This window comes from Crocuta crocuta, unplaced genomic scaffold, assembly GCF_008692635.1.
Source record: "Crocuta crocuta isolate KB4526 unplaced genomic scaffold, BGI_CrCroc_1.0 scaffold90, whole genome shotgun sequence".
NCBI classification, from domain to species: Eukaryota; Metazoa; Chordata; class Mammalia; order Carnivora; family Hyaenidae; genus Crocuta; species Crocuta crocuta.
This window is the reverse complement of record NW_027527449.1, coordinates 3,887,026-3,912,198: the sequence shown is the minus strand read 5'-3', so window position 1 is coordinate 3,912,198 and position 25,173 is coordinate 3,887,026. Positions and strand designations below refer to the sequence as shown.

At 42.0% G+C, this 25,173-nt stretch overlaps 1 protein-coding gene and 1 long non-coding RNA gene across 6 annotated transcripts in view; one reads left to right on the top strand and one right to left on the bottom strand.

Moving 5' to 3' along the window:
• Nucleotides 1-35: 35 nt before the first annotated feature.
• On the top strand, nt 36-14,738 carry RWDD4 (RWD domain containing 4). Its single transcript, XM_077762741.1, has 7 exons — nt 36-328; nt 3,031-3,111; nt 7,031-7,140; nt 7,227-7,374; nt 9,191-9,308; nt 11,994-12,043; nt 14,706-14,738. The coding sequence occupies exons 1-7, from the start codon at nt 305-307 to the stop codon at nt 14,736-14,738; spliced, it is 564 nt and encodes a 187-aa protein (XP_077618867.1). The 5' UTR covers nt 36-304.
• A 4,450-nt stretch (nt 14,739-19,188) lies between these two features.
• Nucleotides 19,189-25,173, bottom strand: part of LOC144229833 (uncharacterized) — a 70,740-nt gene continuing 64,755 nt past the window's right edge. For 2 of the 5 annotated variants that reach the window (XR_013334623.1, XR_013334620.1), the window contains exons 3-6: nt 24,745-25,130; nt 24,376-24,470; nt 21,167-21,269; nt 19,189-20,896 (exon numbers count right to left, since the gene is read on the bottom strand). This is a non-coding gene — a long non-coding RNA (uncharacterized LOC144229833). The remainder of the gene's footprint in view (nt 20,897-21,166; nt 21,270-24,375; nt 24,471-24,744; nt 25,131-25,173) is intronic. The other 3 variants (XR_013334628.1, XR_013334627.1, XR_013334624.1) reach the window with 3 other exon arrangements.

Genomic DNA, 25,173 nt, shown 5'->3' with positions numbered 1-25,173 from the left:
GCCAATAGGAGAAGCGAGAAGGAGGAGGAGGCGGGGCTTCTGCCACCGCGGCCCTGCAGCTTCGCCCCAGTCTCCAGGGCGCCCCACCCTCGGCGGCCTCCGGCTCCCCGCCCACAGACCCCCCACAGGCGGCATCGCGCTGCCCTGAGGCTCGGGGCGAGCGTGACTCCTGTCCGCAGTGCTAGGGGTGTGCGTCCCGCAGCCCGGGGCGCGGCACGGGGGGGAGGCCCGGGGCTCAGGGCCGCTGCTCTTGCTTTCTCGGCGTCGCGCACGTCCTCCCGAGAGGCGTCCCGTGATCGGCGCGATGAGTGCCAACGAGGACCAGGAGGTGAGTCCCCCTGGCCGGACGCCCCTTTCCGCGCGCTGGCGCGGTGCCTCGGCTCCCGGAGAGGGCGGCTGACCCGGGGAGGCCCTGCTGCCGCCCGGCGCCGGAACGAGCGCCCCCGCACCTGCGTTCGCCCCTCTGCAGCGCACAGAGCCTGGCTGGGGCGCCCCCAAGTTTACCGGTGTCCTGCCGGCGGGGGGGATGGGGGTGCAGGAGAGCGGGAAGGGAAAAAGGTCTTCCTCTGCGTCCGCTCCCCCCCATCTCAGTGTTCAGTTTTGCAAGCCCAGGGGTGGCCCCACGCCCCAAGGGTGAGTGTCCTTGTTAGGCGAGCCAGTGCTCTCTCCTGCCCTTAAACCTTTCTTGTTTTAGCGCGTGTGTACTGAGTTATGCCGTTTGGAACCCGATCACTTTTCAATTTTAAAACCTATTGGCCAATAGGGAGAGGCTTCCCTGAGTTCGTTAATTTCTGGTGGAGGAAAATAATGACACTGGTGTCTCTGGTTTCTGGCCTCATTGTTCGGTGGCTTCATTTATCCATCGGGTGGTTGTCCAGGGAAAACGAAGTGTATTTTGAACATACACGTGCCACCTGAATCGTATGGTTTTTTGTGCTCGGATATTTTCTCGTGAAATGCCACGTTGACGTTGAATCCTATGATCAGGGAGTGACAGAGGTCATCTCTAGGGGAGCCTTCCCTAGTGGTGTCGTGTGTACAGATGTGGAAGAGTTTGCGGGGGTAGCGTGAACGCCCCAGGGCTGCACAGTGAGCTCGTGGGATGGACTCAGGACTGGAATGCGAGTCTCCTAGAAAAGTAGTTCACTCTTCATTTAGAATATATTTCTGGAGGGGCCCCTGGGTGGCTCAGTTGGTGAAGAGTCCGGCTTTGGCTCAGGTCATGTTCTCACTGTTGGTGGGCTCTGTGCTGACAGCTCAGAGCCTGGAGCTGCTTCGGATTCTGTGTCTCCCTCTCTCTCTGCCCCTCCCTTGCTCATGCTCTTTCTCCCTCTCTCTCTCAAAAATAAATAAACGTTTAAAAAAAATTTAAAAAGGATATATTTCTTGAAAGGTAGCCCTTTTCCATAATAGATGTGGTAGCATCTCTGGATTGGAAGTTACCTATAAAGAACCCAAATGTCCCTTCTAATTGATATCTGAATCCCTTCTAAATTGTCCTTGCCAGGTGAATTTCTAAGTCAAGGCATGAACAAGTTGCTACTGCTAAGCATGGAGTGTACAACGTAACACTCGCCCATGGAGCAGTATGGCCGGTGCCTTAGAACCATCCGGGTGTTTGTTAGAGAAGCAGATGCCTGTACCCTGCCTGTGATTTACCGACTTGGAATTCCTGTGGAGCCCAGAGATCTCCATCTTAATAATATAATTCCATTCGTCTTCCACGTGACTGATTTTTCACATCTTTGAAGGCAGTTTTCTGCACAGCTTTTCCGATGTCCTGTTCTCATACACAATGATTCCTTTTAGCTTTTCTCCATATGTCCATTCTTTTTGTTCTTTCACTCTCCTGGAATCGTGTGCCTGTGGACAGATTATGTTTACTTATGTCCGTTTTCCTACTGTCAGTTGCTGTCAGTTATAACCCTTTAAGGGCCATGTACAAAGCAATTAGCCTTTCATCCTCTACTAGTTTGGGTATCAGATAAATTCTTCCACCCACCCTGTAAAATTTCATCTTGTTAGCAGATGGTATTCCAAGGATATTCTGAATTCTTCTGCCACCAGCACGATTCACTATCCCATCAAATTGTCATTCATAAATTGGCTAAGCCTGCCTTCAATCTTTGTCCCTGTCCTACTCCTTAGTTAAAATATGGGAAAGGATTAAATATGGGAAATATAGTTAAATATGGGAAAGGAGGAGTAGTATTAGATCTCGAGTAAGGTTGTTCTTTCTAGTCTAATCTCAGTTGTTCTTGAATCCAGTTTGAACTCCTATATTTATTTGTTTTCCTGGGAAGATAGCGAGAGAAATCTGTGCTGCTCTTGCCAAAACTCAGGTAGACTGTTCTGAGCCCTTCCCTGATGTGCCCGTCAAGTCACCCTCTCTAGGAAAGGGTGCTTATGTTTATCTTGTGTTTTGTACGCTTGCCAAGGCTCAGAGACTTTTACTCTTTATTCCCTGGGACCTCAGGAGCTGTTTCTTTAACAATCTGCTCTAGAATTTTGTCCATCTTCCTTTGTAGAATTCACGACATGCATCTTTTAGGAAACTAAAATACATACCCAAGTGCTGTCTCCCCTTGCTTCTCTTCTCGGTTCATCAGACATCACAACAGTGATGGAGTCTTCTCATCTGTCACCCCACAGTGTTCTAAGAAATGTTCCCAGGCAAGGATTATTAGTGACATTTTCTCTTGCAGGCCCTTTCGCATCTTGGGTAGATCCTTGTCAACTTGTTTCTAACCATCTTTTTTTTCTTTTTTTTTAAGTTGTTTCTGTTGTCCATAATGTTTTTTGAAGTTTGGTATCATTCTGTGGGAAGGATTAAAGTAACTATTAGTATTAATATTGTGTTGCTGTATTGCATGTATATTGTATACACATGTTATAAACATGGAAGGCGACAAAAGGTAGCTGAGTTTTACATAGTTGAGTGGGCTTGAATCAGAAACTAAAGACCCTCTATTTCTAATCCCTTTATACCACTAAGCAAAACTCACTTGATTCATTTTTTTTTTTTTTCAGATGGAGCTGGAAGCATTACGTTCTATTTATGAAGGAGATGAAAGCTTCCGGGAACTGAGTCCAGTTTCATTTCAGTACAGGGTAAGAGGCGGCATGGACAGGAGCCCTTACTCCTGTTGGAGAAAAGATTGAAGCTAAGGGCACCTGGATGTCTCAGTCGGTTAAGCATCCAGCTTCAGCTCGGTCATGATCTTGCAGTTCGTGAGTTCGAGCTCCGCGTCGGGCTCTCTGCTGTCAGCTCAGAGCCTGTTTTGGATTCCGAGTCTCCCTGTCTCTCTGCCCTTCCCTGCTCACACTCTGTCTCTGAAGCTTGTTAAAAATGCTTTTTTTAAAAAATCCTTTTGTATTTTGAATTCAGTGGTTTAAATTTATTACATCTTTGGATTTTCAAAGCATTTGAATGAAGGCTCCTCACCATGATATCAGTTATTTTTAACTTTTGGAAACAATTCAGAAACTTTTTTAAATTAAAAAAAATTTTTTTAAGTTTATATATTTATTATGAGGGAGAGAAAACAGGTGGGGAAGGGGCAGAGAGAGAGAGAGAGAGAGAGGGAGAGAGAGACCCCCAAGCAGGCCCCACAAGGGGCTCGAACCACCGAACCTGAGAGTAACACCTGAGCCGAAATCAAGAGTTGGACACTTAACCCACTGAGCTAACCAGGTGCCCCCAATTCAGAAACTTTTAAAAACCAAGATAAATTTGTTTTTATTGTGACAGAATCATCAAATATTAGAAATGAAAGACACCTCAGATATTCTGTAATTTTGCCTTCTAATCTTAAAGATAACTTCTCTCAATCATAACTTCCTAAGCTCTCCCGGCTGATACTGATCAATACTAGATCTAAAATCCAAGTCTTTAATCCAAATCTAGAAGTATTTTTACTACCTTATGATATAGTCAAGAAAAGTTGAAATTTTCCTAATTCCATTATCAATATGTGTGAATATATTTTACATAATGTGTTATATCAATTTTTCTTTGAAAGGGAGTTTGCTTCTGTTTTCAACGTGAAACAATACCTTATCTTATTTTGTGAATAAATAACATAAAAACCACTTACCCAGGTGATTATAAGTAGTAGTAAGATGAGAAAGTTTTTTTGTAAAAGTTATGTTACCATCTAAAGTAAGTTACATAAGTACATAATTATAGATATCACAGGACATAAATTATTTATAACTACTTTAGATATTCTCCCCTCTGCTCCACTCCTCTTGATTCCCTTTTGAGCTCAATAATCCTTACACCACTCCATGGATAGGACAATGAAAAGACTTTTAATAACCAAGGTTATAATGTAGTTAAGTCCTAGACCCTTCTATTTGAATCCAGATGCCTCCCCAGACTTCTCCAATAATGGCCACTCTCCCCTTAGCAAATGGGACACTGATCCTTTCCTAAATGTCTTTCATAAATATCTGCATTAACACCAGCAGTTACTTGTTGAGCACAGCGTATGGCATGGAGTCGGACATGTGTGGCCCATAGGATGGATACTGTGATGTGACCACAGGATGAATTTAAAGGGAGTAAAAGGTGAGGTTCAGAAACCTTGTCTGTCTGGAGAGTCAGAGGACCAGGGCACAGTCCTGGCCGGTGCATAGGCAGATGCCTCGCTCAGATCCTGGCCATCCCACATGTCTTCATACTTTGTTCTGTCCCTTTTAAATGTTTGATCATGGTGCAGTTTGGTGAGTTACCTAAACGTCTGCCCCCCTTGAAGACTGGCACGGTCTTGTCTCTTTGTATCTAATGTACCCAGCACTGCCGGAGACCTGTGGCACCTTTTTTATATGCACCTTGAAGAAGGACTTAGTGCATAAAGAAATTTTTATCACTTTTTCATAATCTCTGCATTTGAAACACAAACCAATTATGTAATCAGTTTACATAGGTGAATATCAGCAGAACCCTAAGTTTATTTGACATAATTTCTAAGCCTCACTTTGTATTCGTGTATCTTGTGATTGAGGGTGAGGGGAAGGAATAAAAAATTAGTGGTCAGAGAGTAAAGGTGAATCGAATAACAGTTTGGAATGAAAATTTTTTTAATCTGTTGCTATTGTCTGAAAATAAAGATTTAAAAACCCAGCAAGTACACTAAAGATATTACAGTGGAAATTAGCATAACTTTGTACAGGGAGATGCTGATTTGTGAGTTATTCCGTAGTTTTATTAGAAAATCACCATTTGGGGGTACCAAGGTGGCGTAGTTGGTTGAGTGTCCAACTTTTGATTTCATCTCAGGTCATGATCCCAGGGTCATGGGATCGAGACCTGTGTGGGGCTCAGTGCTGAGCATGGAGCCTGCTTCGGATTCTCTCTCTCTTCCTCTTTCCCTCTCCCCCACTCATTCTCTCTCTCTCTCAAATAAATAAGTAAATTAATTTTTTAAAAATCACCATTCTGCAGCCACCAGTATAAGGATGGTTTCAGGTAAGGATCATTAATGGATGGTAAAACCTTTGGATGAAAAGATGTTGAGAAACAATATATTCACATGGTTTTGTAGTGTCACCCCACAGATTACTTTTTAATTACAAAATGGAAAAGATACCTTTACATTGAAGAGATTTGGAGAATTATCAAGTGATCGAGCGTAGTATCACCAATGATGATTCCAGAAGACCTTCTGTGCCTCCTTATCTGATGCTATGGGAATATACCACAGCACCTGTGTAGTATCCTTACCAAAATATTTAATCTGACTTGGAATACAGGAAATAATCAGTCCTGATTTGGAGACATTTTACAAGAAACCTGGCCTAGATTCTTTTTGTCATGAAAGATATTTAAAAGGCAGGCAGGATGGCTGGGGACTGTTCTAAATTAAAGCAGAATATGAAATTTGGCAGCCAAATGTAATCCATGATCTTTAGTAGATTACAGATTTGTGGGTCAAGGAGGTGGTTTATTAAAGGACACTTTAGATAGGATTGGGGAACTTTTTAGATGGATTACGAATTAGGTAATATTACTGTATCGATGTTGAATTTCTTGGCTGTGATAATGGTAGTGTGGTCATAAAGGAAAATGTGCTTACTTTTAGGATACTCTACCCAATAAATATTTAAGGATGTTTTATCATGTCTTACTTTCAAATAGTTCAACAACAACAACAACAACAAAAAAAGAAAAACGAGTCACCCCCATTCGGGTAGGGGTTGATTCTGCAGTGGTAAGGAAGGAAGAGAAATGGATAAAAGCGGAAGTATTTGGTGAATGAGGTATATGTCAATGAGTGTTCATTGTTTTATTCTGGTTTCTCTGTGAGGTTAAAATTTTTCCAAATAAAATGTGGGGGAGAGCAAAAAAAATAGAAAAGGCACCTTAAAATTATTCAGGTAAAGGGAGTCAAAAGTTATACACTTCCAGTTATTAAAAAAAAAAGTAAATAAAGGAGATGTAATGTATACCATGGTGACTCTGGTTAATGAGTATCGTTTTGCATAGTTGAAGGTTGCTAAGAGAGTAGATCTTGAACGTTCTCACCCAGCCTGAGGCATCCCTAAACCTTACCTCTTTGCCTTTTTTTCTATAGGTGTTACACTTCATTTTCCAGTCTCTGGGAATTGTGCTAATGTGTGTCACTTTACTTGCTGTTAACACCTCTTATGATCCAGCAGTTAGAAAACTTAAGACAAAGATGAGGTGTTTCAAGTTGCTTTATTGTTTTTGTCCATTGTCTTCCTGTCCCCCACAGTCGATGTCTCTGTCTTCAAAAAGTTTTGATGAGACAAAAATTATATCAGACAGTCTTGGTACTGGAAAAAGCCGAAGGACTGGTGGGAGACGGGCCGTGAACATCAAAAGTCACTCTATTTATATGGCCCTCAACCCCTCCAAGTCTTAGCCCATACTCCTGAGCTTTTCAAAATACTGCATTTCTGACCTGATCGTGAGCATTGGCAATAATTCATCATTTTAAAAGTCGTAATACATATTCTGTCTTTGTATCACTTTCTACAAGCCTAAGATTTCCCTTTTCTTCAGATAGGTGAAAATGGCGATCCCAAAGCCTTCTTAATAGAGATTTCCTGGACAGAAACCTATCCCCAAACACCTCCAATTATATCTATGAACGCTTTTTTTAACAACACCATGTGAGTAGTGTTTTGTTTTCATTGTTTTTTTGTAACACTCCCCCTTACATAATTTTTCTTAGCGGTATATTTCTTGTGCATTGTAGATCATCAGCCGTAAAGCAGAGCATATTAGCCAAGTTACAGGAAGCAGTGGAAGTTAATCTCGGGACGGCCATGACCTACACATTGTTTGAATATGCCAAGGACAATAAGGAGCAGTTCATGGAGAATCACCACCCAGTTAATTCTACGGTGAGCTTGTGATTAGTTTGGGCCAAGGTTTTTCTGTTGTTGTTGTTATTTTGGTTTCACTCTGCTACTAATTGATCTTTATTAGTTTTTTTTTTTTTAATTGGAAGGAAACTTTGTGTTTCTTTTTTTTTTTTTTTAATGTTTTATTTATTTTTGAGACCGAGACAGAATGCAAGCTGGGGAGGCGCAGAAAGAAAAATGGAGACATAGAATCAGAAGCACACTCTAGGCTCTGAGCTGTCAGCACAGGGCCCAAAGCAGGACTCAAACTCACAAACTGTGAGTTCATGACCTGCACCAAAGTCTGTTGCTTAACCTACTGAGCCACACGCACGCCCCGATTTTGTGTTAGACTTAAAATGAGTTATATCTGAGTTAAATAAGAATAATGAATTTTAGATTTCTTGGTATCTATTTAACTTCAAAAATGAAATTATATCCTCCAGCTCTTACCCTTCATGCAAGACTAGAACACACATGTGCCTGCCCAGACACTGTTGGGGCACCTGGTGGCTCTGTCAGTTCAACATCTGGCTCTTTGGCTCAGGTCATGATCTCAAAGTTTGTGGGTTCGAGCCCCGCATCAAGCTCTGCCCTGACAAGTGCAGAATCTGCTTGAGATTCTGTCTTCTCTCTCTGCCCCTCCTGCATTCTCTTGCACGCGTACTCTCTCTTAAAACTAAATAAATAAACTTAAAAGGAATGTTATTTTAAAAAATGAGATATTAGTGAACCGAGTATTTTTTAAAATTTATTGAATGTCTTTATAAGGCCTAGTTAGAGGATTTCTTAGGTAGTGCTAAGATATGTAGGAAATTACCTTTTTCATGAAGCACATTTAGTTGCAGATAGCCTTGCCACAGTTCACTTTGAAGTTGGGTGCAAGCTGAAATAGACCTCATTAAAAAGGAAAAATGTTATTTTATTTCTAAAAGTATTTCAGGAAATAATCATGTTTTATGATCTGCGTATTAGACCCCTTTGCACCAAGTCACGTGCTAAAAGACTTTGAGCGGTCAAGGTCGGTTGAGCTTTGTGAACCAAGCCAGAAGGTGTTTGACAGCAAAGGCTGCATCTTCTACTTGAGCACTTCTGGCTCCCACATCCCTGGCAGAACACGGAAGACCACGGAGGGCCGCCGGAGAGGCCACAGAGCGGGGCAGCGGAGCTCATGGCCTGTGGCCTGGAAAACTCTCCCTACACCGCTCGCTCTTAGACTTCTCTTGGGGGAGGGAAGGAGACAGACATCCTAATCTCACTAGGCTCTTTGTTCACTTGTAAAGGTGGGGATTATAATGGCCTCTACCTCGTAAGGTGGCAGTAAGGACCAGAGGAGTGATACATGTACAACATTCACGGCAGTGCTTGGCACCTAGGAAGCATTTTAAATTTTGTGGATCACACTTTGACTGCATAAATCCAAATTAAAATATTTTTCTTTCTTCCTTCAGGGAATCAGGAATTTCTGGGTAGGCACATGTGATTTTCCTAAAGACCTATTTAAATTTCCAAATAAAGCAAATCAGCTGAATTGTGAAATTACCTTAGTACTTTAGAGCTTCAATGTCATCCTGGTGTCAGATCTTCTTTCTCGGGGACCTGGGTATAATAATTGAACTGATATTATTGAAGTCCTTACATGTGAACTTTTAGAAGTCAATGTGCTAATGACACCTGACCTAATACATGAGTATTATAATATAGGATTCTTTTACTTCATAAATCTAAAAATTGTCAACTCCTTTGTGGATGTGGCCATATTTAGTGTAATTCAGTAAGTTTTAAGGCACTGGTATAAGAATTATTTTTTTTCTAGATACCCATAAGCAGTATCATCTCCGTTGAAACTCCTAATACAGCCCCATCAAGTAAGAAAAAAGACAAAAAAGAACAACTTTCAAAAGCTCAGAAACGTAAGCTGGCAGATAAAACAGGTTTGTGTTTGTTTGTTTTTTAAATAACACAGATAAATGAGTTGCTTTTTAACATGATATGAATGCTTAATCAGTATATTTAGATTTAGAAGAGAAGTTCTCTACTCTTCATTCTTAGAACATTTGGGTGAGACACTGTCTTGGGTCACAGATGTATTCTGAAAACATTTACCACTACTTCACCATCATGTGAGGAGAAGGTAACTGAGCAGCAAAATAACGACAAATGAGCATTGAGACTGGGAAACAGCCAAATAGCGTACCAAAATGTGCTCAGCTTGTAACCTTCTCTGCATGTTGGGGTTTTCATATTTGCTTATCTCTATGGGAGATACGTGTATTCCTCAAATTATTTTGAATTCTAGCTTTTGCTTGAGATGAAGTCTGGTATACCATTCAATCTTCGCACAATAAATAGTTTAATGCTTTTGTCTGTACTTGATTTATTTATACAACTACAGTAAGATTTAAGAACAGAATTCCTGTGTCTCCTAAACCACAGTCATTTTGTATGCACCTTTAGAAGAGAGTTCTATTTTTTTTTTTAATTTTTTTTAATGTTTTATTTATTTCTAGGAGAGAGAGAGAGAGAGACAATGTGAGCAGGGGAGGGTCAGAGAGAGAGGGAGTCACAGACTCCGAAACAGGCTCCAGGCTCTGAGCTGGCAGTCAGCACAGAGCCCGACGCGGGGCTTGAACCCATGAACCACGAGATCATGACCTAAGCGAAAGTCGGACACTTAACCAACTAAGCCACCCAGGCGCCCCAAGAGAGTTCTAAATTCCAGTCCATACCACCAATAATATCTGAACTCTTTATTTAACCTGAAAGTTTGCAAGTTGATATTAGTCTGTAAACTTTTTTCAGTTAAGAATAATGAGGACATTACTGTGGGTGCATATAAACATTTATATACGTATATACAAGTCTGTACGTGTGTGTGTGTGTGAGTGATTGTTATAAGGTTATAAGTTGCCCTTCATTGAGAAGAACTGCCCCTTGTACTTTGGTGAGGAAGTTTAAACTAAGGCCCTTTCTTTTACAAAGTGATGGCAGTTTTTTGGTTGTTGATGCTTTATTTAACATCCTGCGTGACAGAATGAAAAGATCACAACCCTGTGTTGGCCCTCAAAATACATTCTTGAAGTTGTAATGGTTTGTGAGATTAAAAATCTGGGAATCCATTATACCTAATATGAAAGCAGAATTAAAGCATGAACAACTGAAGCAATGAGTTGTTAGCCGTTGTAATCTGTTCCCTAGAAGTTTAGTTAATCTCTTTTTTAAGCTGTAGCATTTCTGCCAGTTCATTACCTACTGCTTTGATCCATAATGACCTATGATCATTCCTTTCATTATGACTTCCCTACCTCCATCTTTCTGATGATGTCCACCTAAAAGGCATTATCTTTCTGTAGTTATGGTATAGGAGTTTGTGACCTGGATTCTAAATAAAACTTGAATGGGACAGTCATGGCACTGTGGGTATGTTTTAGTTACCCACATTGGTGCCCTGCCCCTAAGCCCCTCATAACCAGTAAACAGTGGGATGAGATCCCTATTGGCATGAAGGAGGAAAGACGCATCAGCATCTAATTTTGAGCTCCACTGATATTGCTTCTATCCTATAAGAATCATGAGGTTACTGTCTGTTTCCCTTGTGTAAAATTAATGTCCTGGCTTTGAATGCAGACTTTGAAGACTCCATAAAATGAGATGTATATAGATACTTCAAGCATAAAGGAAATCAAGTCATTTTAAATTAAAACATTTTTATATTGTATTCATTAAACTATTCTTCAAGTTTAAATATTCTATCGCAAGAATGAAATCACTTTGTAAGCTATAAATTCTTACATAAAGTCTGAACTTGTTTTCAAGCACTCCCAATAGATTAAAGTCCTGTCAGATAAAACAATGTTGGCCTAAATAATGCATGTTTTCTCAGACCACAAAGCTTAATGAATACGTTGACCGGGCCACCTTAGTCTTGAGGCCAGACATTTGTTTATAAGGTCTCTTGTCTTGAGCCTCGCATCCTAGTGTGAATCACTCCTGAAGCAGTAAAGTAACACATCTCCTTACTTAAATAAGCAGTGACCTTATCAAAAGCAAATAAAATTGTACAAGTGCATGAAACTAATAAATTGATTAGCTCCTCCTTCTGGCATTTCCAACTCACTTCCATATTTTTTCCCCCTTAATATCAGGTTTTGTCTTTTTTTAAAAAAAAAATGTTTATATTTGAGAGACAGAGAGAGACAGAGTGTGAGCCGGGGAGGGGCAGAGAGAGAGGGAGACAAGAATCCGAAGCAGTCTCCAGGCTCTGAGCTGTCAGCACAGAGCCTGATGTTGGGCTTGAACCTGTGAACTGTGAGAGCATGACCTGAGCTGAAATGTGGCGCTTAACCAACTGAGACACCCAGGTGCCCCTCAGGTTTTGTCTTGAATGGAAATAGGGTAAAAGTGAAAGGGAGTACATCCGAAGTACTTTGCCAGTATCCCCAGGAGAGCTGTGCCTCCAATTCACAGTGATGATACACTAGCTAGCTTTCTAACTTAATAACGTGTGATTTAAATTTTTATTTGTTGCATGGGATAGTATGCAAAAGCTTATTTATTAGAATAGTAACTTAAAATTCACTGCTTGGTCTTGGAAGTAAAGTTCCTATTTTATCTTCTAGATCACAAAGGACAGCTTCCTCGAGGATGGAACTGGGTTGATGTGGTGAAGGTATATAACACGTATAATCTAAGCTTCAGACAGTTGTTACAATTATGCCATCCATTAATGAAACTCATATCTTACATTCTTTTCTCCCCCTCCACCTTCGAATCTTACTGGGATGGCTGTTTCCTTTTTTACTTCAGCACGTAAGTATTTTTGAAATATCCTTCACATTCTTTTCTTTCCTACACCTTCAGTTTTAGATTTTCTTTGTTTTTTAATGGAAAATGAGTAGAACTAAGTTATAAGTACAATAGAGTATGACTGATTACATAAGTACATCTGAAGAATGAACGTGCCTCGCTGTGATTGAATTAGCGGGAGCAGGTACGTAAACTGAAGAAACGAGTCCTAGAAAGAAATACTTTGATTTCTTAATAAAATTAGTTTTTTGGGTTCTTTGGGTTTGTTTTTTTGTAGGGGGATGGGGGCGGACCGTAGATGGAGTTTCCCCATCATCGTCAAGAAGAATTTTCTGTTTTTCTTGTTTAAAATCGTTCGCTTTTCACCTTTAAGTTTTTTGGCAACTTATCTCAAATTTTTTTTGTGAGTTATTCATAGTTTCAAATAAGTGGTACTTAACACAGTAAGTTAATCCCCTTTATAGGACTTCATGAAATGAGTTTTGCATGCCAATTAGTGCCACTGCTGCTGTGAGAAGTAATTAATATGATATAAGGGAAGTTGAAGATTAGGATTTTAGTGAGGGCCTACAAATACACATAATTTATAAGCAGCATATTCTTGAAGTTGATGTGAAAAATCAGCTCTCTGGGCCCTGGGATACCTTTTCTATAAGAACTGTTGAAAATAATCTTTGTGCTTCTAGAATCTAGTACAAAAATAGTCCCTGGGAGTAGGGAACCATGAGCTGCAATTGGAAGAGAGAAGCGGTATGTCTTGTCCCTTTTCTGGGCAAGAGGCTCACTGTACACAAGACGTCTGTGTGGGAACAGCTTCTCCAGCCTTCTCTCACTTGCCCAGGCCCTTCCACCGATGCCTGCTGGGTCCTGCCCACCGATGCCTGCTGGGTCCTGCTTGTTGACCTAGGTGTACTTGTAGGTACCTCACCAGCTCGGTCGTTTCCCTCCGCAGATGCTTCATGCCTCAGAATGAGCTGTTTCCTAACTCAGAACGGGAGTGCCTCTTTTTAGGCGGCACATCTCCCTGGAAATTGGGAAGAGAAAATTGTCCAGTTAATCTGAAGGTGATAGTACTCCTCCTTCTCTAGCTCCAGAAATGTCGGTGTTTGTTTTTCAGAGAGTCCTTATTAATACAAAATAGAATTTCAGGAAATATAAAAGAAATGAAGATTTAGATAATCGAGTCATTTTGGGAGACAGGCGAAGTTATTTTCAGAGGGAGGTTCCCACCCAGGCGTGGTTAGGACTCAGAAGCCCTTAGCCCAAGTGTTGGAAAATCGTTGTTGCCAAGTGTGATCTTTGGACGCTGGGAGGTCCTGGAGGCCCCCGGGGGGTCTGCAAGGTCAAAACTGCTTATATCTAACATTACAGTGTTGTTTGCCCTTCCTCCACATTCTCTCACAAGTGGACTGTGGTGTTGAGCAGAGGTTGAGCGAAGTGTGATGATGCCACCACTAATACTCGATTAGAACACTGATAGAATGTGCGCTTCTAGAGTCTTGTGTTTTCCAGAATTTTCTAAGGTAGTGAGTAGGTGTCAAATCTAAATATGCGTGCATTTTTACATTAAGTCAGTCAGTTCTTAACACTTGTACCGCGTTCTTGTCAGCCGGTTCCTATTGCGCCTGCCACACCATAGCAGCAGATTCGTGAGGACCCGGCTGTCTTCTGTTGAGCTCAATAATAAAGAAATTCACAAAAGTGTAAAACAACACTATTCTTCACATTAAGTGTTATTAGTTTGATTTAGAAAACGCAGGTTTTCATTTAAGAAATGTTATTCAGTTTTCCTGTAATGGGTTTATTGTTATTTTTTACATGAATTAAATTTCTCAGGTTTAGATTCAAATGAGGTAGGTGTAACCTACATTAAAAACAAGCTCTTTAAGATCCTCAAAGTGGGAAGAGGATCTGGGACCCCAATGTTGGAGAACTTCTACCCTTGGCAGTTTCTGCCTTTCACAGCCTCTCATATTCTCTGGGCTTCTCGGCTTTGGGTTCAATGGGGATTTCTTGGTGGCTGGGTCTTTATTCTGGTTAGAATTGTCTGTGTTCTTTGGGAACACCCCCCTTGCTAATTTCCTTAGACTGCTATCAGAAAAGACTTGCAATTTAAGATTTTTATCACATTTTTAGAACTGTATTTAATTTCTGTGGGGGTCTTTTGCCACAATTTCAATTTTTTTAAGTTTATTATTTGTGATGGAAAACAAAAATAGAATATCATTTGTTTTGTAAACGGCAGCTTTTCAGGTCCAACTTATTTCTTGAAAAACTTTGAAGGATTTTTCCCCCCTTCACCTGTTGAGGTTATATTTTTAATGAATCCTGTTTGAAGTAGCTGAGCCTTAAGATGAAAACTCGTTAAATATGGTGAAAGCTGTAGATGGTGTGAATTACATGAATCTAGCTGTGTGGTGTTCTATCAACCATAAATATTTATTTCTGATGTTAAGTGGAAGTAATGAACTCAAATAACATGAAAGCCTCACCTTGTTGACTATGTCTTTTATCTTTTTTTATAGTTAAGCAAAACTGGCTCTAAAGATGATGAATAGTGCTTGGAATTGGGAGACGAGGGAAGAGCATCCTTTAAAAAGTAAACTGAGTTCAAAATCCTCCATTACCCTTTTCTGGTGTTGAGGTGGCTTTTTATAAAACAGAATTTTTTTGTATGTTTCTTATGTGAAAAAAAATGTTTTAACCTGAAAGTTCATGAATAGATCTGGTTGTATTAAATTATTTTCACAAACTTGCCTTAATAAAAGGTGAAATGTTACTGTTTAGTATACTTTATGAAGATGCCTGGGTTTCGTAAATGGACAAAATGGGAAATGACAAGTAATCAATGTGAATTTATATGGTCTTATTCTAGTGGAAATGATATTTTTTAAAGGAGGAGGAAGGCCCTTTGAAACTCTCACTCCAGTGGAGCAGAATTCTGAGTCACCAGTTTTTCTGCAGCGTGGTCCATATCAATAGACTTCTCGTCTTAATAAAGTCTTTATCTCTTCTTTCCATTCATTACTGAAGCACAAATTGCTTCAGGGAAATTTAAATACTAGTATTTGAACTTTATACATAATATTCTTTGTAGTTTCTTCTTATTTTTCAAAGGTGAACTGCTTCCTTTTAGGAAATGAGTATCTGTTTTCTACTTTTCTCTTGGTTTGGGTCATGATGTTTGACCATGAGAGTTTTTGGTGGTGAGTGAAACAGGAAAATATAAAAATAAATCTGCCAAATACATTCGAAAGCATTTGACTAAAAGTGCTGGTTCCCATTTAAGACATTTCTCTTTGCTGCATATACCAAGATGGGAGTAAAAGATGCCTTAATATTTAATTTTTGTATTGTTGTAGACGGTGGTTTTAATAAATTCCTATTTATCTGCGACTGCGTGTTTTTAGTTGTCCGGTAACTGAGGTCTTCGAAGTGGCTTAATATAAAACCACATTTCAAGTCTTGTTTCTTTTCAAGTATCTGCTTGTATTTCTCAGCCTCACCATCTTCATCATAAGAGACATAGAAGGTTTTCAAATGCTGAATCATACTACACGCTCGATTATTTTTAAAATCACCAAACGAGTAGGGAAGCTATCAGTGTAGCAGAAGCAGGAAGTTACTGATGTGTATGTGCGATTTCTAGTGACCACATTTGCTCCCCGGCTTTAAAACCCTAAGAACTGCTGCTGTAGTGTCTGCAACGGTAGACTGTTGCTTCCTCAAGTTATACCTGTGCAGCTTGCGTCTGAGTTTTTAAATAATAATTAACTTGTAAAGACATGTCCTTGGCATAAGAGCAATTTGAGTTGTGTCCCTGGATTTCCCCGGGTTAACATTAGGCTCTGTTCAGCCGTCGCAACTACAAAGTAAATTCTGTGCAGTCATAGTGAAGAAGTGTAATCTGATTTTCAAAAGCTGAATCACATCTTCTATCCTGAAGTAATATAATAGAAACAGCAAAGTTCAAGACCACTGGAACGTGCCAGCTTTGGTTTTCGGGCTTGTGTGCATGGTTTTGGTGGTGTTGATTCATTTGCCTGTTTTTAAAGAAGCTGAAACAGCTACATCTGCCAGTGGGACGGACTGTGTTTTGCTCCGAAGACTGACTTCGTTCAGGCTCATGTTGCGGCTCCCAGATGACAAAGAATAATGCTAGTTAAATGCCAATGAACTATTTTTACTCTTTTTATATGAACTGTACAAATTTGGGGGGTGATGGCGGCAGTGGTGCCTCTTACTACCTTCTGTGAAACACTTGAACTTTCTCATCTGTATTGCCATCATCTGTTTAACACCCCCCAGTATATTTTCTCAAAGTCTGTTTACCTAAAATTGTATGGAATGACATGATTGATAAGCAATAAAACCTGAATTACACACTCATTTTTTGTGTGTGTTTTATTTCAAATCAAAGGAGAAAGAACTGTTGATTTTACATATTTGCACAGACTTAGGGTATAAACCAGATACTGTTTACAATGTTGGATTAAGAAAAGATTTTAATATATGTGCTGCTGAAGCGAGCACAAGAAAAACTGATGTGATGGGCTGACAAGAAGGTAAGGAATACCCAGAGCCCAATAAATGAAGATTGGAAACTTGAGGTTAAGAACAGCTTTAGTTTTTACAGGGTCAGGGGGCCTAGAAGACACATGATGTCTGGGGTCAACCCAGGGTAAGATGGGTCTGTCTGTCTATTTGTCTGTCTCTCTCTAATCCAGGGTAAGATGGGTCTGTCTGTCTGTCTCTCTCTCTCTCTCTCTCTCTCTCACACACACACACACACACACACACACACAGGCACAGCATGCCTGAGGCTGGGACCCATCCCCCCAGGGGGGACCCTGAGGGAAAATTCCAGTCTTGAACTTCGGTCCTAGGTGGAAGGTTAAAATATAAACATACATGAACTCTCCTGATGACTTACAAGTTACCTCACACTTGGATTTCAGCCCAAATTCTTACCCAGATGAGCAATCTAAAAAAACCACAACCCAGGATTTTAAAGTGGTACCAATTGGGGCGCCTGGCTGGCTCAGTCAGTTAAGCGTTCGACTTCAGCTCAGGTCATGATCTCATGGTTCATGGGTTCCAGCCCCATGTTGGGCTCTGTGCTGACAGCTCAGAGCCTGCAGCCTGCTTCAGATTCTGTGTCTCCCTCTCTCTCTGACCCTCCCTTGCTCACGCTGTCTCTCTCTCAGAAATAAATTTTTTAAAAAAATTTTAATAAAAAAAATAAAATCAAGATGACTGAGAAATCATGGAGTTTGTTATAAGAATGTCCATCTGCTAACAGAAAAGCTCAACTCCCACTACGCGCTGACAAATGCCATCTGTTTCTATATCTTTCTTTTGTAAGTCAGTGTTTTGAAATCCTTTATTAATTAACGAATAAATTTTTCTAATCAAACTCATACATATCCTTTGAGAAGTCAAATAGTTCCACGAGACTTTTAATGTAAAAGTTAATTCTCCCTGCCACACCCCTGCGACCCCAGTTCCCACCCCACCTAAGTAACTGCTTTGGATAATCTGTAACAAACTGGTTCGCAAGACCCTGGCCCATGGTATGCTGGTGTGGTCACCTCAGCTCCAAGACCGTCCGCCATGTTCCTGCCTTTGGGCCTTTGCTCTGTCTGGTTCTTGGCTCTGCCTGGGACTCTTTCCCTCAAATAATCACATGGTTAACTCTTGCACCTTCAGATCTGTGCTCCAAGTCTCGGTTTGTTTTTGTTTCTTGTTTGTTTTTCGCTTTGAGTGAGGTAGAAAGCTTCCAGAAGGGGTTTTCCCCATGAGCTTTATTGAGATATAATTGGCATTTAACATAGTGGAGGCTTTAAGTGTACGACATGATAACATAATACATTTACCTACTGCAAAATGATTACCACAATATGATCAGTTAGCACCTCCACCAACTCACATAATTATTTTTGTGTGTGAGGGGGAAACATTCAGGATCTACTCTCAGCAACTTCCAAGTATACGATACGGTACTGTTAACCATAGTCACCAGGCTGGACATTGGTCCCCAGAACCTGCTCACCTTCTAGCTGGAAGTTTGTGCCCTCTGACCAGCACCTCCCACCCCCACCCCACCCCCAGGAACCACCAGTTACTGGTAACCACCAGTCTACTTTCTGTTTCTGTGAGGTCGGCTCTTGTAGATGCCCCCTGCAAGTGAGATCATACAGTACTTGTTTTTCTCTGACTTCTCTCACTTCATGCAATGTCCTCTGTCCAGATCAATCCATGTTGTCGCAAATGGCAGGACTTCCTTTTTCGTGGCTAAATAGTATTCCACCGCAGCACAGAGGGTTTTGAGCAGAGGAGTGGAGTTGATCTGACATAAATTTGAATGGTTCATTCTGGCTTCTGGGCTGAGAAAAGATGGAAGCCAGAAAGAACGCAGGGAGACCAGTTCAGAAACTGTGCAGAAATGCGGGTGGAAAATGGTGAAGGTGTGAACTGGCCCGAAGTATGTGAGCAGTGGTCAGTTCCTGGATATATATATCGAAGGAACTGCTGCCAGGATTTGCTGATGGATCGGATGAGGGCTCTGGGAGACACAGACATGCAGAAATGAGCCCTTAAAGTTTTTGACCTGAGCAACTGCCTAAATAAATAAATAAATAAATAAATTGATAGAGATATTAATTCTTCTTAAATTATTCTATAAATTTCAGGTGATCTCAGTGATATTGCAACTGGATTTTTTTCCAAGAAAGAAACAGGCATATTTTTTATTTTTTTACAAATAGTTTATTGTCAAGTTGGTTTCCATATAACACCCAGTGCTCATCCCCACAAGTGCCCTCCTCCATGCCCATCTCCCCCCTCCGCCCCCCCCCCACACCCATGAGTCCTCATTTTGTTCTCAGCATTCAAGAGTCTCTCATGGTTTGCCTCTCTCCTTTTCCCCCACCATTTCCCCCCTTCTTCTCCCCCATGGTCTTCTGTTAAGTTCCTCCTAACCCTCCTATACGTGCAAACATACANTTTCTTGATTTCTCTTTCGAAACAAGCTTATTTTGAAGTCTTTATGGAAAACCAAGTATATGAGAACAGCCAGAAGATATATTGATGAAGAAGGGTAATAAAGTGAGATTAGTTCTACCAGTTAGTAAAACATCTGTCAAGACAGGAAATAAAGCGGCAAGGAGTTGGCATCTGCTCCTGTCAGAGATATAAAACAGACTCCAGAAATAGACCTACGCACACAGAAGAACGGAATGTATGATAGTTCTGTAGAAAATACAGTTTCGGCAATAGATGACATTAGGACAACTAGACAGCCACCTACAAGGAAGAAAAGGAAAAGCATTTCTTTTTCTTTTTTAAAATATTCATTTTATTTTTGAGAGAGAGAAACTGAGTGAGAGTGGGGGATGGGCAGTGAGAGAGGAGACAGAATCCGAAGCAGGCTCCAGGCTCTGAGCTGTCAACACAGAGCCCGACACGGGGCTCAACCCCACAAACTGTGAGATCATGACCTGAGCCTGAGTCGGACACTTCACTGACTGAGGCAACCCATTGAAAAAGCATTTCTATCTCACATTTCACAGCTTAGTAACTTCCAGATACATCAAGAAAAAAGAACATGTTGGAGATTCTTTAATGCTCATTTCAGGATGAGATGACCTTTCTTGAGTAAGATGCAAAAATCTAAAGCCATAGGAAAATGCCAAGTAAAAGTGAAAACATTCTACAGAGAAAAATTCCCATAAGAAAGACAACTAACTTTATCTTTGAAAGAAACTAATTTTTGAAAGAAAAATTATTTTCAATATACATATATATGTATCTAAAGTTCTTAGAAGTTATCGAGAAGAAAGATAATAGAAAAAAAACAAAGAATATAAGAGGTTTTTTTAATTTTTTTTTTGAGAGAGAGAGAAAGACAGTGCAAGTAGGGGAGGAGCAGAGAGAGAGGGAGACACCAACTCCAAAGCAGGCTCCAGACTCTGAGCTGTCAGCACAGAGCCCGATGCAGGGCTCGAATCCACGAGCCACGAGATATGACCTGAGCTGAAGTTGGACACTCAACCAACTGAGCCACCCAGGCGCCCCTGTGACAGGTTTTTTAAATGCTTATTTTTATTTTTGAGAGAGAATGAAGTACATTAGGAGGGGGCAGAGAGAGAAGGAGACAGAGGATCTGAAATCGAGCTCTGCACTGACAACAGCGAGCCTGATGTGGGGCTTGAACTCACGAGCCATGAGATCACGACCTGAGCCAAAGTCAGACGCTCAACTGACTGAGCCACCCAGGCGCCCCCAGAATGTGAGTGACAGTTTAAGGAAAGGAAATATCAACGACTGGGGAAATTATGTGAACTCTTAGAATAAGAGATATCAAAACTTCAGTGAGATTCTCTTTTTCTTCTATGAGGTTGGCTACGACTGAACAGCCTGGTAACACAATTTTCAAAGGTGTGAGGGACAGGTTCTCTCTCTTCCCAAGGTTTTTGAGTAAATCGACACAACCTTTATGAAAGACAACCCAGCAGTGTCTGTCACACAGAAGCCTTTGGTCCAGAAATCCCACTTCTAGAAACTATTCCCACTTCTATACTTGTCTGTGTACCCAAGGACCCATGTGCACGGAGGGCGCCCTGTACTATTTCTTACCCCCGAGCAGTATCAGTACCTTCAGGTGCAGCCGGAGTGCAGGGGCACCGGGGTGGGGGGATCCGGGATCAGTCAGAGGCTGTGAAAAGAGCATCCGTACCAGAATGTTCACCCTTCTGCAGCATGCGTGTGAATGTAAGGAAATGACAAGTCCCAGCCTCTACTTCAGCTACAAAGCGGCAGGTTGCTGGCAGAGGNGACACAGAATGCGAAGACAGGCTCCAGGCTCTGAGCGGTCAGCACAGAGCCCGACGCGGGGCTCGAACCCACGAACCGTGAGATCACGACCTGAGCCGAAGTCGGACGCTTCACCGACTGAGCCACCCAGGCGCCCCTGGGTCTTGTTTACCTCCAGCAGCTAGGGGGCGTCGCAAGTCGATCCATCACCCTTGTGCCTTCTCGCCTTCCCCTGTGAGACTGGGGGTTCTTCCCTCGACAAGAACAACAGTTCCCTGAATTACAGGTTGTTGGGGAAATGAGAAAGCATTTGTGAAGACCCTAATAGTGTAATGCGTACAGAGCAGGAAGTGAGTGGTAGTTACTGGTTGTTGTTTTTTTTTAATTTTTAATGTTTATTTTTAAGAGAGCGAGAGAGAGAGGAGCAGAGAGAGGGGGACAGGATCCGAAGCAGAGGATCCGAAGCTGTCAGCACAGAGCCCAACGCGGGGCTGGAACTCCCAAACTGAGAGATCATGACCTGAGCCCAAGTCCGACAGTCAACTGACTGAGCCACCCAGGTGCCCTGCTCTTTTTTTTTAAATAAATATTTTTGTCCCCTTTGTTCTTTAAATCAGATGTCCCTGAATGTCAACTTCAAATCCTTTTTAGCTTTTTTTCGTTTATAATCTTAGCTATCTATCTTTCCACTATAAATAACTGTAAGAGAGAAAAATGCATTTTCTAAACCTGTGCTGTTCATACTGGTGCATAACCTAGTAGTGGATATAAATTTAATTTAGTGGGCTTTTAGCAGCATTTTTAAAAAATGAACGGAGTAGAATAAAAAAGACCGGAATACAGTATAAATTCTAAAGGAGATACCGTTCTGTGAAACGTTTTGAGCACATTTGTTAGAATCAGTGTGTTTGTGTACTCGGTCGAGGTATAAATGGTACTGTGTGTTCTGAGAAAACTGAAAACTCCTTTTCTAAATTCCAAAGTGCTGCTTGCCTTGAACATTTGCGAGGGCTTCAGTGGAATCAGCTCAAATGACCTTGGATTTAACCAGAACGGTCGTTCGATGGGACCTAAGATGGCAGGAAGTCAGAGGCAGCGAATTCTAAGCCAGCCAAGCAGGCGGGCCCAGGACGCTTTGCCCTTGACCCAAGCCATCCAACGGAGCCCTCCAGAGTTCACGCTGAGGGACCGCAAGAACCAAATTCTACAAATGTTATTGTCAGCTTACGGGTTTTGTTTTAACACTTTAATTCTCTTCTAATTTTGAGCAGAATCACGCGTTTTCTTCAGACCTCTTTTTTTTTTTATATATACAAGCTGCAGAACCCGTTTGTTCATCCCCTGAGCTGTCCCGGTGAGTCACTCTAACACGCCATGCTGTATCGCACGATTCTGCTTACTACTGTGTGGAGTCAGTCCTTAAAAAAAAGTAGTCCAATTTTCCCCCCACATTGTGATTCTTTAAACAGAAAGAGAATCTCCTTCTGGGGCAACTGATGATGGGTTTAAAATGTCTTTCTCCATTTCACCCTTACACACCTGATCCCTTTTCCATGTCTGGTGATTTCATCTAGTATTGAAAGAAATGCTGAGGGACAGAGTTTTACTAGGAAAGACCTGTCAGGCACCTCCGTGTAGACAGTGGGCCCAGGGCTGCCACGGGAGCACTTTGTGTGAGAACCCGTGCCCAGATCCGGCCCCTCGGACTCCCGCCCCTCTTCCTTAGGCCATTGGGCCCAGGCAGCTTCCCAGACAATTTTTGTTACTTTGCTCTCTGGTGAGTACTCAGGTTTTTTTTTTCTTTTTAAAAAAGTATTAAAGCTTTAAAATTGTTTTAATTGAGATATAATTGACATGGAACATTACATAGGTTTTAAAGTGTTGATTGGAGGGGCGCCTGGGTGGCTCATTCAGTTGAGCATCTGACTTTGGCTCAGGTCATGATCTCACGGTTCGTGGGTCTAAGTCCTACGTGGGGCCCTACGCTGCCGGCTCAGAGCCTGCTTCAGATTCTGTCTCCCTCTCTCTCTCTGCCCCTCCCCTGCTTGTGCATGCTGTCTCTCTCTCTCAAAAATAAACAAACATTAAAAATTTTTTTAAAAAGTATTGATTTGAAATTTATATATTGGGATATGATTACCACCCTAGTGTTAGCGAACACCTCCATCATGCCATACAATCATCATTTCTTTATTGTAGTGCGAACCATTAAGAGCTAGTCTCTTAGCAGCTGATGTACGTAATGCAGTATTGTTGACTGTCACGCTGAGTGTTAGATTTCCAAAACTTCTTCATTTTCTAGTTGCAAGTTCATATGCATCTCCCCATCTCCCCACGTAGCCCCAAGTACTGTGTCTATAGGTTTGGCTTTTTTAAGGCTCTGCATGTAAATAATAGCATATAGTATTTGTTTTTCTCTGTCTGGCTCATCTCACTAAGCATAATGTCCTCAGTACCCACCCACGTCGTCACAAATGGCAGGATCTCCCTCCTTCTCATGGCTGAATAATAATACCATTCTCCTTACCTGCTCACCCACAGACAGACACGCATTGTTTGCGCATCTTGGCTATTGTGAAGACTGCTACAGTAGACCCATGGGAATACAGGGATCCTAGTTTTGATATCCTGTTTTAATTTCCTTTGGATTATATACCCAGAAGTCAGATTGCTGGATCATACGGTAGTTGTAATTTTTAATTCTTGAGGAACCTTTATACCATTTTCCATAGTAGTTCCACGAATTTACATTCTCCCCAACAGCGTCCGAGGTGGGCCTGGGCCCTTTCTCCACATCCCTGATAACTTTTATCTCTTGTCTTCTTGACAATAATCATGCCGACGTAGGGGAGGAGCTATCTCGCTGTGGCTTTAACCTGCATTTCCCTGATAATTAGTGATGTCAAGCACCCTTTTGGGTACCTGTTGGCCATTTGGATGTCTTCTTTGGAGCGCTACACTTTTTTTTACAGCCCAAATAAGACTACAGAAGAGTGAGAACTTATCTCCCCTCTCTATTCCGGTGCTCCCCTTTCCCTTTCTCGGCTCTTCCATTCCACAGACGCTGAGTCCACATGCTCTGGTGAAACCCCAAAGCTGCCACTTCCTGGCCCCTCCTCTTACCAGTGGCCCCTCAGTCACATCCCAAGTTCCATGTCCCCTCCCCCCATGAAAACTCATATTAATGCCTCTGCTTAAATGCCTCTCTTCAGTTTGGAGGAATACTCTTTGCTTCAAACACTCCTCCTCCTCCATCAGTGCAGCCAGCACCGTGGCCGCAGACGCACTCACCTTACCGCTCTTGCTGGATGCACCGAGTACCCTCTTTGCACCCAGGCCCACCTCTCCCCTTGGGCCCTAAACCCCGTTGGCTCAACCCACCTCCAGGACTCTGCCATCACCCCTCGGTCTCTTGCGTCATCGGTTGCTATCTACTGGATCATTCCCTTCAGCCATCCAACATGCTCCAGCATCTCCTGTCAAACAAGAGGAACGAAAGCCCCTCACTGACCCACTCCGCTCACTGCCCATTCTGTCTCCTTATCTGCACACCACAGCTTCTCTCAATAGCTCAGCTTTGTTGAGTGCTTGATAAGTGCCAGCCTGGTCCATCTCCACAGAGGGTGGAGACGCTTATCCTTCCCCTTCTACGGGGGATCCGTTTGCTCCAGGTTGCCTCTCGCTTTCCCAGGCCAAGGTGTCTCCCAGACATCACCAACTGGTGGCATTTGGGTGCCTCTGAATACCTACCATCTCGCATCACTGGGTGCTCGCCGCACGATGCTGACAAGCAGGTGCCTTCTTTGATTCAGAAGAGTCACGTTAGCATACACAGCAGGGCCTGCACTGACGAGACAGCTATCCTCTGCTGGCAACGCTGGAATGCCATGGAGGAACCGGCCCTCCGGCTTCCGGAAGTTCACTGAAGGCCAAGGGGTGTCAAAGCCCCTACAAGGTCAATGTCAGATCTTCCTTCTCTGCAATAAGTTCGGGGTTTTTTTTTCTTTTTTGGCTTTATGTTCCTCGGGAGATCCCCACAACTTGGCATTCAGCCTCCAGGACAGATGGCCTTCCTTCCAGCAAGCGTTTCTGGCTGACAGCGTATCAAAGATTCACATCACAAATAGCATCAGCCTCTGTAGAAAGGGGAAGGAAGGAGAATCCTAAGGAGTGCCCAGC